The sequence below is a fragment of the Kogia breviceps genome, chromosome 4 (genome assembly GCF_026419965.1).
Source record: "Kogia breviceps isolate mKogBre1 chromosome 4, mKogBre1 haplotype 1, whole genome shotgun sequence".
NCBI lineage: Eukaryota > Metazoa > Chordata > Mammalia > Artiodactyla > Physeteridae > Kogia > Kogia breviceps.
In genome coordinates, this window is record NC_081313.1 from 170356574 (window position 1) to 170368643 (window position 12070).

General features: G+C 53.4%; 1 protein-coding gene across 16 annotated transcripts in view; it reads right to left on the reverse strand.

Moving 5' to 3' along the window:
• Window positions 1-12070, reverse strand: part of JAK3 (Janus kinase 3) — a 31040-nt gene that overhangs the window by 10957 nt on the left and 8013 nt on the right. For 3 of the 16 annotated variants that reach the window (XM_067032457.1, XM_067032455.1, XM_067032453.1), the window contains exons 2-7: window positions 7583-7780; window positions 2288-2484; window positions 1702-1825; window positions 1268-1379; window positions 950-1095; window positions 229-523 (exon numbers count right to left, since the gene is read on the reverse strand). In XM_067032457.1, the coding sequence (XP_066888558.1) occupies window positions 229-523; window positions 950-1095; window positions 1268-1379; window positions 1702-1825; window positions 2288-2484; window positions 7583-7716 (1008 nt within the window). In that variant the 5' untranslated portion in view covers window positions 7717-7780. Of the gene's footprint in view, window positions 1-228; window positions 684-949; window positions 1096-1267; window positions 1380-1701; window positions 1826-2287; window positions 2485-4733; window positions 4844-7582; window positions 7781-12070 lie in introns of those variants that run through there. The other 13 variants (XM_067032456.1, XM_067032454.1, XM_067032452.1 and 10 more) reach the window with 11 other exon arrangements.

Here is a 12070-nt window from a genome sequence, read left to right on the forward strand (position 1 = left end):
CCCGCCCACCCAACTAGCCCCTCCCTCTACGCCCCACCCATTTCATTCCTGCCTCCTTGCTCAGCCCTACACCTCACTCAGCCGGGTGCCCTCCCCCACAAGCCCTCTCACAGTCCCTCCTCTCTTCGGTCCCGCCCCTCACAGCCCCTCCCACTTCATTGACCCTCCCCCTTGTCCCCGCCCACGCCGTTGGCCCTGCCCAGAGCCCCAACCCACCCGACCTCGCACCTCGTGTTCTCCCGGGCTCCAGGCGATGCCACTGCCGCCAGCCACGCGGAGCTGCCCCAGCGCATCCTGACCACCAGCAGCTCCGGGGAGGCCCACGCGGAAGGTCTCGGTGGCCCTGTCTGGGTCCAGCCGCTCGAGGTCCATGATGTACTTGGCCATGAGCGAGTGCTTATCAGTCTGGCAGGCGGCCAAGCGGCGCAAGGCCCGGCGCACTGTCCTTCGGATACGCCTCCGCGTCACGAAGCTCAGGCCCTGGATCAGGTCGCGCAGGCCGGGGGGCAGGCAGACCTTGTAGCTGCGAGCCGGGGGAGTGGGGCCCTCAATGTGGAGAGGGGCCTCCGCAGGGAGGGCAGGGACGTACATCAACCCAGGCTTTAGTTGAGGGGCTGGAGTGTCTGTCGCCTCAGTAGGGGGGCACACAGACACACTCAGGGACAGGCATGGGCGTAGGGCCTCTATAGGAAGGGCCATTGGGGCCCATAAGACAGACAGGGACACACATAGTCCTTTTAGCTGCCTGAAGCCCGACAATGGAGTCTCAGTGGGACTGTGTTGAAAGGAGGGGTGTGGGCTGGGTCACATGAACACACTGGCGGCTTGTAGGTGGGCAGCCCTAAGGTGGGCAGCCCCAGGGTGGGCCTGGATTCTGGCAGTGCTCTGGTGGAGCCATGCTGGCTCACTCCCAGGTAGCGGCTGGGCGCCACAGCCTGGAAGCCCTCACCTGATGGTCTTCAGCAGCTCCTCGGGCCGCTGACCCTGCTCGAGGGCCATCTGGGCCAGGTCCAGCACAGCCAAGCTGAGACACTCACCCTGCTCCTTGAGGCTGAGGCCAATCGGGAGGCGGCCGCTGACCAGGTCATTGCGGTGCTGTAGGCCAGTCACAGCCCACCCATGAGTCCTGATGTTGCTCTGTAGACCCCCACACCTGGGCTGACCTCCACCCCTGGACTGCCACAGGGAGGGTCAGCCGAGGCTGCCCCACCACGACCCCTGATATTGCCCCAGACACCCCACCCTTGAGACCCAGGCAGACCCCTACCTGGGCAAAGAGGTGCTCCAGGACTGGCAGGTCAAGGATGGCACTGGCTAAGTTCTTTCGTAGCCCAAAGCGGTGGCACTTCTCTAGCCCAAACCAGTTGGGGAAGTAAAAGCTGTGCGAGAGGGGATAACTCTGGAGTGGGGATACGATGGAGGGACTGTGCCAGGACCTCACAGAGCCCAGGTTATGCCACTGACTTGCTGTGTGACCTTGGACAAGTGACCCACCCTCTCTGGCATTAGCTTCCTCACCTGTGAAATGAGCAGTGATCACGCCCTCCCTGGGGCACCCACCAGGAGGTGCGTGGACATGATGATCGAAGGGTCACTGTTGTTTTAAACTCCCATTTCCAAAGCCCTCAGCCAAAGGCATGCCCTCTTGGTATCATTTAACCCACACCTGTGGTGGGGGAAGGTGCAGGGGATACTTCCTACCGGAGCCTGTAGACAAGGACCTGGGTGCCCGCGTCCTCCACGGAGAAGATGTGGCTCGGGGGGAACCAACAGGACAGGTCCTCCAAGGCCAGAGCAAAGAGGGAGTGGTACACGGGCAGGATGCCTGAGGGGACACCCCTATCAGTTCCCTCCCAAGTCTCCCCATCTGTCCCCTGCAGGGCTGCCATGTTATCCCCATGCAGCCCCACAGGCTTTTTCTCACCTTCAGCTCTGACACCATGTCCCACCCCTGCTCGCACCCATTCTAGGGCTCCCTATTGCCCTTAGGAGAGAAGCCATGTGCTCAGTCTGCTTCTCAGGGCTGCCTGCCCCTCTCCCCAGAGCACCTCTTTGCATGTACAGTTTACTTCGAGGGATGACCAGCTGTTTCCCCAAGTATACCATCACGCCTCTGAATCTTTGCACATGCCATTTACTGTGCACCCTCCTCCCTTACCACACCCCTACTCATCCCCCTAACCCCAGCTCCAATGCTGACTCCACTTGGCAGTTCTTCCAGCTCCCAATCTGTGTTCTGCACAGTCCTACCCCTCCCTCTGGCCAAGCCTTCTAGGGACCCACTCACCACAGGCCTTAGCAGCCCAAACACATAGCTCTTCAGCTGAGTGGTCCCCAAAGGAGAAGGATAGGCACTGCGGGGGTCCAGGGCCCCGAGGGGGCAGCAGCACATGCAGGGCACCAGCCTCTGAAGAGGAGAGGCTGCAGGAGCGCTGAGGGATCAGGGGCGTCTCCTCACTTGGAGGTGCCATGAGTGCAGCCTGCCTGGACACAGAAAGAGGCAGCCCCTCAGTTGTGATCAGGCGACAAGGCTACAAAGCTTCTGGGGTGGGGTTGGGGGCAGAGATGCTGATGGGCGAGGAAGGGATGAAGCCGGAGAAAGAGGGAGGAGACAGGGACAGAGAGAAACTCAGAGATGGAGAGAGACAGAGAGGGGGAGTTGAGTGTGCAAGGTGGGTGAGGAGCCATAACCGCCCATGTGAGGGCTGTGCTGGGAGGCTGGAAGACGTTCACACAACTTTGTGTGAACTCACACTCCAGACTCTTGGTGCCCAGGACAGACATCTCTAGTCGATCTCCAGCCTCCACACATACCACCTCTCCAACCCTTCTCCAGACAGGCATGACCAATCAATCACAGATATAGGGATTTGCTAACCAGAAAGAAGATAGATGCTGGCCTGTGCACATGGGTGGGGATAAAAGTGGCCATCCCTTCCTGTGAAGCTGGAGGATTCAAGCACTTCTGAGGCTAGAAGCTTTTGCAGCTGGGGTGATGCATGCCTTGGGGGCAGATCCAGACTGATGACTCAGTCAACAGAGATCTCTGTGTCTGTCTCCCCTGCTCCCTGCATCTCTGTTCCTTTCATCACTCCCACCATTAGGTCCCCATAGTAGGAAGCCCTCCCTGAGATAGGCCCAGGAGGAAACCACCCACCTTATTCCCAGGTGCTCTACACCAGCCAACTTCCAGATCTCTGTCGTCCTGGGGGACCCAGAGCTCAGGACCCCTGGCTGGGTAGAGGGAGGAATTGGGCTTCAAACCCAATGAGGAAAAGTGGGGAGACAGAGAAGATCCACGTAAATTGACCCAAATGAAGAATATACAAAAAGAGAATGTTGGATAAAAACTATGTTCCAAAATAATAGCGGGAGGGGGGCTGATAGCATTAATGAGATTTTAACACACCCAGAATATAAGCCTGGGACTGGGGATAGGTAAAAACCCCAGGCTCTGGGTTCAAATCCCAGCCCCACCGCATTCTGGTTTCATGACCCCAGCAGGGCTTCCACTGCTGGGACGCAGCTTTCTCGGCTGTGAAATGTGCTGATTCCCACCTGCTTCAGCGAGGTGGCTTGCTGAGCCCAGCCTGAGCTGTCAACGCGTTTAATCCACGCTAAGTGGCACAAATCCTTGGTGACATGCCCAGCAAGCCCTTGACAAATGCCAGATAAACCAGACAGGAAGGTCCCTTAGCACAGTGGTTTGCGGGTTACCATCAAGGAGGCAGGGCGTGGGGGAGAGAGAACTTTCCCCAAGGGACAGTCCGTTGTCACCAGCTCCCAGACCAGGAATTGGGACGTTCCCGTCCCGTGAGCTCTGACCCTCCCCGCCACCACCCCATCTTGTCACTCCCCACAGAGGTGCCCACAGTCTTATTTCTAACAGTCGTCCTGATCTTGCCCAAATTTGCACCTTTATGTAAATGGAATCACAAAGTGTGTCTTGTGTTTAAAATAAATCTTAAAGAAACATGGTTTTTAGGGCTTCCCTGGTGGTGCAGTGGTTAGGAATCCACCTGCCAATGCAGGGGACACGGGTTTGAGCCCTGGTCCAGGAGGATCGCACATGTCGTGGAGCAACCGGGCCCGCGAGCCGCAACTGCTGAGCCCATGAGCCACAACTGCTGAGCCCACATGCCACAACTACTGAAGCCCACGTGCCTAGAGCCTGTGCCCTGCAGCGAGAGAAGCCACCACAAGGAGAAGCCCACGAACCGCAATGAAGAGTAGCCCCTGCTCGCCGCAACCAGAGAAAAGCCTGCTCACAGCAATGAAGACCCAATGCAGCCAAAAATAAATAAATAAATTTATAAAAAAAAAAAAAAAAAAAACATGATTTTTAAAATACTGAAAGTAAAAAAAGAAAGTCTGTCTGGAGCCCAGAAAAATGCCCCTGTTTTAACACCAAAAGTCCCACATGCCGGGAAGGTTGGCTGGTCCCCCAGTGTTCCAGCCTGGGCCCTGGGATTGTAGGGGCTTCGAACTGTCCCCTTAGGGACCGGGAGGCCTGGGCGCATGCGCAATGATTCTTTCAGGTCCAGGAAGGTGGGAATTCGAGGCGTCCTATGCAGGACGAAACTGAGGCCCAGAGGGGGGAGCGCTTTGCCAGAGGCCACACACCCAGCTGTCCCAGCTCACATCTGACAGCTTTGTCCCCAGCTGCGACCATCCACACAGTCTCCTCCCACGCCCATCCCCGACCAGAGCCCTGTGGCACCACCAGCTCTTACCTGGAGGTGAGGACCTCTGGGCCAGCTACAGGAGGGCAGAGGCGAGCAACAGCAGGAGGAAAGTCCCACTTGCTCCTTCCTGTGTGGGCCCCTCAGCTTCCTGAGCTGCTGTCACTTACCGAAAGTCATGGCCACGTGGGCGACGGGGGGGGGGGGGTGTGCGGGGGCAGCGGGGGGGCGGAGAGGGGCAGGAAGTTCCAGAAGCCTCTGCAGCAGCAGTCCTGCTCAGACAGGCTGCCGGAGACCCCAGACCTAAGGGAAGGGGTGACAGCACAGAGAAGGGCCCAGGTCACACAGGGTGGGGCCCTGGCAACACCCTCGCTTCTCCAGCCTCAGTTTACCCATCTGTGGCATGTGTGGGTTGGGCACCTAGATGAACTAATTTCGCGCCTAAGGAAGGGAACTGGACTGGATCTGCCCAGGAAGGAGGCAGGGAAGTTGCCCCAGACAAAAGTCAAGTTCTCCTTCAAGGTATTTCTCCCATGAGACCCTGGGAGGGATAATAGCCCACTACTGTGCTCTGTGCCCTAAGCCCAGCCCTAGAAACTGTGAAAACCAGACAGACCCGGACCTGCCCTCAGGCTCACCTCACTATCTGGTCTGGCAGGGAGGCAATTAATCATTATGGATAACAAAGAAAACCAAGGTGACAGGACAGGCACAGGCTGGGACTCCGGTGCGGGGGCGGGGGTGGGTCAGGGGCTCTGTGTAGAGGCCAGGATGAATCAAGCAGGAATCTGAAGCGGGACAAAGGGGGCTCCTGGCAGAGAACACTACAAGTGCAAAGGCCCAGAGGTGGGAGTGAGTCCCTGTGTATGGCCCCAAGGGCGTGGCTGGGTGCAGTGAGGAGGGAGGGGGATGGCAGGCCACACAGCTGGGGGCCAGATCACAGTGGGGGTCTGATAGATGCTTTTTAACACCCTGAGGCTGTCATGAGTGGAGGAGTGGGGCAGTGTCCAGGTCAGACCAGGGCCAGTGTCTTTAGTAGGATACAAACCCCAGAAAGTAGAGCTTTGGGGATAGATTTTAGAGGACCCTTTCATCTCTGTAACCCCTCACAAGCCCTGGCACAAAAAAAAAATGGCTTGGTACGATTTTGTTGACTTTAATTCAGTCACCCACAGACACTTCTTGGGCACTTCCTGTGTGCAGGGCACTGGGGACACAGCAGGGGACAGAGCAGACCCAGTCTCTGCCTGGTGGAGCCGACAGTCTAGTGGGGGAGATGACAATAAATAAAATATTATCGAATCAGTGTTTCAATGGCCCTCAGTGCCAGGCTGCTAGGAGAAACGCTGAGTCTGGGAGGGACGCATGGAGGAAGTGACTTTGATACTGAAATCCAAGGACAACTAGAATTAACCAGAGAGTGATCTGGAGGCGTGGGGAGTTCTGGCAGAGGAACAGCCCAGGCAAAGGCTGAGAAGCTGGGCAAGGCCACAGTGTTCCTGAGAAGGACAGGGTGGCAGGGAAAAGGTATGCTGAGACGTTTGGAGGCATCAGTGGGGCCTTGTGGGTGGAGGGAAGAGGTATGAGTTGTGTCCTCAGTACAGTGGGAGCCAGAGCAGGCTTGTGGCAGGAAGTGCTGCATGGGAGCTTAGCCATAGTATTTTTCTTTCATTTCCTGGGTGGCTTCAGCAGAGAAGAATGCAAACGTGTACTCCCATCCCGGGCCCTGAGAGGGAGGTTCCTGCCCTCCAGGAAGGACAGTGAGTCTCTAGGCCCCTGACAACTCTATGGTCACTGTGGTATGTTGAGAAAGCAGAAGGGGAACAGAGGCAGGACAAAGGTGGCACCACCAGTCCCAGATAAGAGCATGTGACGTCTCCATGAGGAGATTCCAGGAAGCAGAGCCCAGGAATTTGCCCAAGAATAAATTGGAGGGCTTCCCTGGTGGCGCAGTGGTTGAGAATCTGCCTGCCAATGCAGGGGACATGGGTTCGAGCCCTGGTCTGGGAAGGTCCCACATGCCGCAGAGCAACTAGGCCAGTGCACCATAACTACTGAGCCTGCACGTCTGGAGCCCGTGAGCCACAACTGCTGAGCCTTCGCGTCTGGAGCCTGTGCTCCGCAACAAGAGAGGCCACAATAGTGAGAGGCCCACGCGCCACGATGAAGAGTGGCTCCCGCTTGCCGCTACTAGAGAAAGCCCTCGCACAGAAACGAAGACCCAACACAGCCAAAAATAAATAAATAAATAAATAAATAAATAAAATTTAAAAAAAAGAATAAATTGGAAACTTCAGTGATGCAAATATCCCAAATTTTCTCCAGGCAAAAAGCCATAAATACAAAGGATAAACAAATGGAACTGGAAACAAAGGTAAGCTCATGTCACGGATAAAATATCTTCATAATATAAGCAACTCCTAGAAGACAATAAGAAAATGCCAATGACTTAGCAGGATATGAATCCAGAAATCACAGAAAATGAAATACAAATGGCTGTTAAACCCAGAAAAAGATGCTAAGCCTCACTCATAATAAGAGAAATGCAAATTAAAAGCAGGATTGACCCTTGAATAACATGGGGTTGAACTGTGACGGTCCACCTATACACAAATTTTTTTCAATAAATATGTACTACAGTACTACACATTCTGCAGTTGGTTCAATCAGTGGGACCTCAGATATGGAGGGCTGAATATAAAGTTATCCATGGATTTTTGAATGCATGGGGGTCAGCACCCCTAACCCCCCAAGTTGTTCAAGGATCAACTGTATAGTGAAACCATATGATTATTTTAATGGATGCAGGAAATGATGAAATTCAACACCTATTCATGATCAAAAGTCTTAGCAAACCATGTGCAAATGGGAACTTCCTCAATCTGATAAGGAATACCTACCAAAAAAGTCTACAAGTAGGGCTTCCCTGGTGGCGCAGTGGTTGAGAGTCCGCCTGCCGATGCAGGGGACACGGGTTTGTGCCCCAATCCGGGAGGATCCCACATTCCGTGGAGCGGCTGGGCCCGTGAGCCATGGCCTGTGCATCCAGAGCCTGTGCTCCGCAACGGGAGAGGCCACGACAGTGAGAGGCCTGCGTACTGCAAAAAAAAAAAAAAAAACCACATGAAGATAACACCTCACACCCCCAAGAATGGGAAAAATTTAAAAAGACAGACAATAACAAGTGTTGACAATGCATTGCTGGTGGGAATGCAAAATGATGCAGCCACTGTGGAAAAGAGTTTGGCAGTTTCTTAAAGCTGAACATAGAATTACACTCTGACCCAGCCATTCCACTCCTAGGTATTTAGAGAAAATAAAATGGATGTCCATGCAAGGCCTTGTATTCCACCGTTCATCGAAGCTTTATTTGTAATAGTCTTAAACGGAAAGCAACCTAAAAGTTCATCAGCAGGTGAATGAATGAACAAGCTGTGGTCCAGCCATCCAGTGCAATACAACTCAGCAATGAAAGGGAATGAACTATTGATACAAACAACAACATGAAACAATCTCTGAATCATCATGCAGAGTGAAAGAAGACAAGCACGAAGTTTCCATATAAAATTCTGGACCGTGCAAACTCATCTTAGTGACAGAAAGCAGATTAGGGTTGCCTGGGGATGAAAGTGGAGAAAAAGCGCAGCAAAGGGGTGCAGGATACTGTGGGGGATGGCGTTCATGATTTTTTTAAAAAAATAAATTTATTTATTTATTTTTGGCTGCATTGGGTCTTCGTTGTTGCATCTTCGTTGCTGCACGCGGGCTTTCTCTAGCTGCAGCAAGCAGGGGCTACTCTTTGTTGCAGTGCGCGGGCTTCTCATTGAGGTGGCTTCTCTTGTGGAGCACGGGCTGTAGGCGCACGGGCTTCAGTAGTTGTGGAGCGCGGGTTCAGTAGTTGTGGCTTGCAGGCTCTAGAGCACCAGGGCTCAAACCCACGTCCCCTGCATTGGCAGGCCGATTCTCAACCACGGCACCACCTGGGAAGCCTGGTGTTCATGATCTTGACTGAAGTCATGATTTCATAGATTTACACACTTGTCAAAACTATTTAAAGTGTGCATTTTAAATAAGTGCAATTTTGTGGACTCCAATTATACTTCAGTCAAGCCAAAAAGATGGGTGGTAGGGAGGAAGGAATACCAAAGGGCTGTTTCCCACCTGTCAGACCATCACAGATGAAAAGTGTGAGAACTTGGTGTATTCTTGAGGGTCTGCAGGAACAAATTCTCATTTGCTGCTGTCAAGAGTGGAAATGAGGGAATTCCCTGGTGGTCCAGTGGTTAGGACTCCTCGCTTCCACTGCTGTGGGTTTGATCCCTGGTTGGGGAACTAAGATCCTACAAGCCATGCAGCACAGCCAAAAAAAAAAAAAAAACAAAGGTGAAATGACCCAGCCCAATGGAAGGGACCAGACGAAGCTGAAGAAATTGCCCCGAAACCCAGCAAGTTTCCTTCTAGCAAATGAGCCTTCCAGGAATGATACCTATGCACTGTTATTTATCCATTAAAGCACTCTTATAACAGCAATCAGTTGGAAACAACCTAGATGTCCAGCCACAGGGGATTCACTGAATAAACTATGGCCATTCTCAGCATGAAATATTATGCAGATATGCAAAAGAATAAGGTAGCCCAATGCTGACAGTGTGGGAAGACCTCGCAGATATTCTGTGAGGGAAAAAGCAAGGTGCAGGAAGTCTGGACAGGAAGCTTCAGTTTGTATAGAAAGAGAAGAGACAATGAAGATTTCCTCGTATTGGTGAAGACTCTTTTTGCAGGGAAACATAAACAGCGTGTTCCCATGGTGTCCGCTGGGGCAGAGAACCAGGGAGCCATGATAGGTGAAAGAGGGAGACAGCTTATGTTGTTTATTACCTTTTTGTGCCTGTTGAATTTTGTATCTGTTAATAGTGTTTAAAAGTTAAGTGTTTGATCAAAAAAACGAAACAGATTTAACTACACAGATTGCGAGGGGAAATGGGAATTCCTGGAGCTGCTGTTCGGAGCTTGACCATGAACCAAACCAATCACTGATAGTGAGAACAACAAACACGTATCAAGCGCTCACCAGTACACCAGGCACCCGTTGAGGTTTTTATTTTATTTTTTCTTTTTTTGTCTGCGTTGGGTCTTCGTTGCTGTGCATGGGTTTTCTCTAGTTGCGGTGAGCGGGGGCTACCCTTCGTTGCGGTGCGCGGGCTTCTCATTGCGGTGGCTTCTCTTGTTGCGGAGCACGGGCTCTAGGCGCGTGTGCTTCAGTAGTTGTGGCGTGCGGGCTTCAGTAGTTGTGGCACACAGGCTCACTTGTTCCAAGCATGTGGGATCTTCCCCGACCAGGGATTGAACCCACGTCCCCTGCATTGGCGGGCAGATTCTTAACCACTGTGCCACTAGGGAAGCCCCCCCACTGAGGCTTTTGACACATAGTAATTCATTTAATCCTCAAAGCAACCTCAGAGGTGTGAACTGTGATTCCCATTTACAGATGGGAAAATTGAAGCTGGGGGAAGTGGAGCCTCCAGCTTGCTTTGCTTCCCCACCTCACAACGCCCTAGGACTCCCCCACCCCGAATTAGGCTGAGAAAGGGAAATGGGGCTCTGGTCCCTGGGCGTGGGTTGGGGGGAGAAAGCTGCACAGAGCCCACAGAGAGCACCTTCCTCACTTAATTTTTCTCCCTAGCACACACCACGCTCTGCTGTGGCATGCATTTTTCTTATTTATCTTGTTTTTGTCCATTTCCCCCATTACTATGTCAGCTCCCCCAGGGCTGGAGTTTTTGGTTATCCTTGTCAGGGCTGTGTCCCAGTTCCCGATACACAGTAAGCACTGATGAATGAATGGATGGATGGATGAATGAATGAATAAATGAATTTGGCGGAGAGCCTTAGGAAGTTGGGAGCAGGGACAGTTGGGGCCAGGAGAGGAGGGGCCAGGAGGCTAGGGCCAGGATGGGGTGGTACCTGGGGTACAAGGGAGTGGATGTCTTGGGGACGTTTTGGGGACAAAAAGACAGGAGCAGAACTCCTGCCAGCCGGGCTCTGGAAGGATGGAGGTGCCAGTAGTCCAGATGGAGAAGGAGGTGGGCAAGATAGGGGAGCTCCGAAGGTGACAGTCAAGATAGGAGGGGCTACTTGGTGATGCAAGCCGAGGTGCACTCGAGAAGCCTGGATTAACAAACTGTTCCCGGGTGCTCAGGGGCCGCCTCTCGAACCAGGAACCTGGCTGCACCTAACTGAATGGTAATGACAGAAACGGAGGGACGCCTGGCTTGAGATGCCCGGTCCAGCATCAGCTTATCCGGCTCGGGTTCCTGCGTGGCGCGAGGTGGCGGAGCCGGGAGGGGTGCGCAGGCGCAAGAGGGTGGGTTAGGGGCGAGGCGGAGACCATGGCAAAACTTGCCAGGCAGGACCAAAATGCCAAAAAAAAATAAGCTTTTTAGGCAGAACACCCCCACACACACACACACGTTCGTTCCTCCTCCTAGCTTCAGGGGTCACCCTGACCCAGGCTTTGGAGATAGAAGCGCCAGGTCCCAAGGCCAGGGCTCTGCCTGTGACCCTCCCTCTCTACTTCATCCTCCTCTCCTTTCCCTTCTCCTCCCCTGTCCTTCTTACTTCCCCTCCTCTGGACTCTCTTCTGCCCTCCCAGGACTCGATTTGTGCCCCCAGGCTCCAGGACCTCTTTCCACCGCCTGTTCCCTCCCCGCAGCCTGGGGAAACCGAGGCCTAGAGTTCAGGCACAGTGGGAAGGGCACAGCCAGCAAAGGCAGAGCCCCTGCCACCCCAGTCCAAACAATTATACGCCATTTAAACCTCCCAACAATCCTAAGAGATGGGGACTATTATTAACCTCACCTTACGGATAGGGAAACTGAGGCCCAGAGCAGTGATGCGCCAGGAAACATTCGGTGGGATTGGAACCTGTGGCTCTCCCACACAGATGTCCCCGGCTATTGGCCTCGACCCGGCAAAGACGGGCAAGGGCTCTGCTGCCACCTAGTGGACACTTGCGGCAGCGCTGTTTGGGTGGAGTCGCCTCTCGCCTGTCGGAGGGCCCAGGCCAGGGGCCAGAACCAGGAGGGTGCAGGCCTGATGCCCTGACCGCCCTTCCTCCATCATGTTCTCTGGCCAAGTTTCCCAGTTTTCACAACCTAAGTGTCCACCTGGAAGACATGGACTAACTAATCTCCTTCCCATGTTGGGCTCACGACTTCTTCAGCACAGAAAGACCCCAAAATGCAGGGGGGGAAAAAAAAAGCATTAATTGGAATGCATACAAAAAAATTAAAGACCACAGATAAAGGTAATTCTGTAATTATAAAAAACAGCATACGTGCATATTTCTCCTTTTGTCTCATCTGATTTAAAAAAGCGGCTGTATAAAA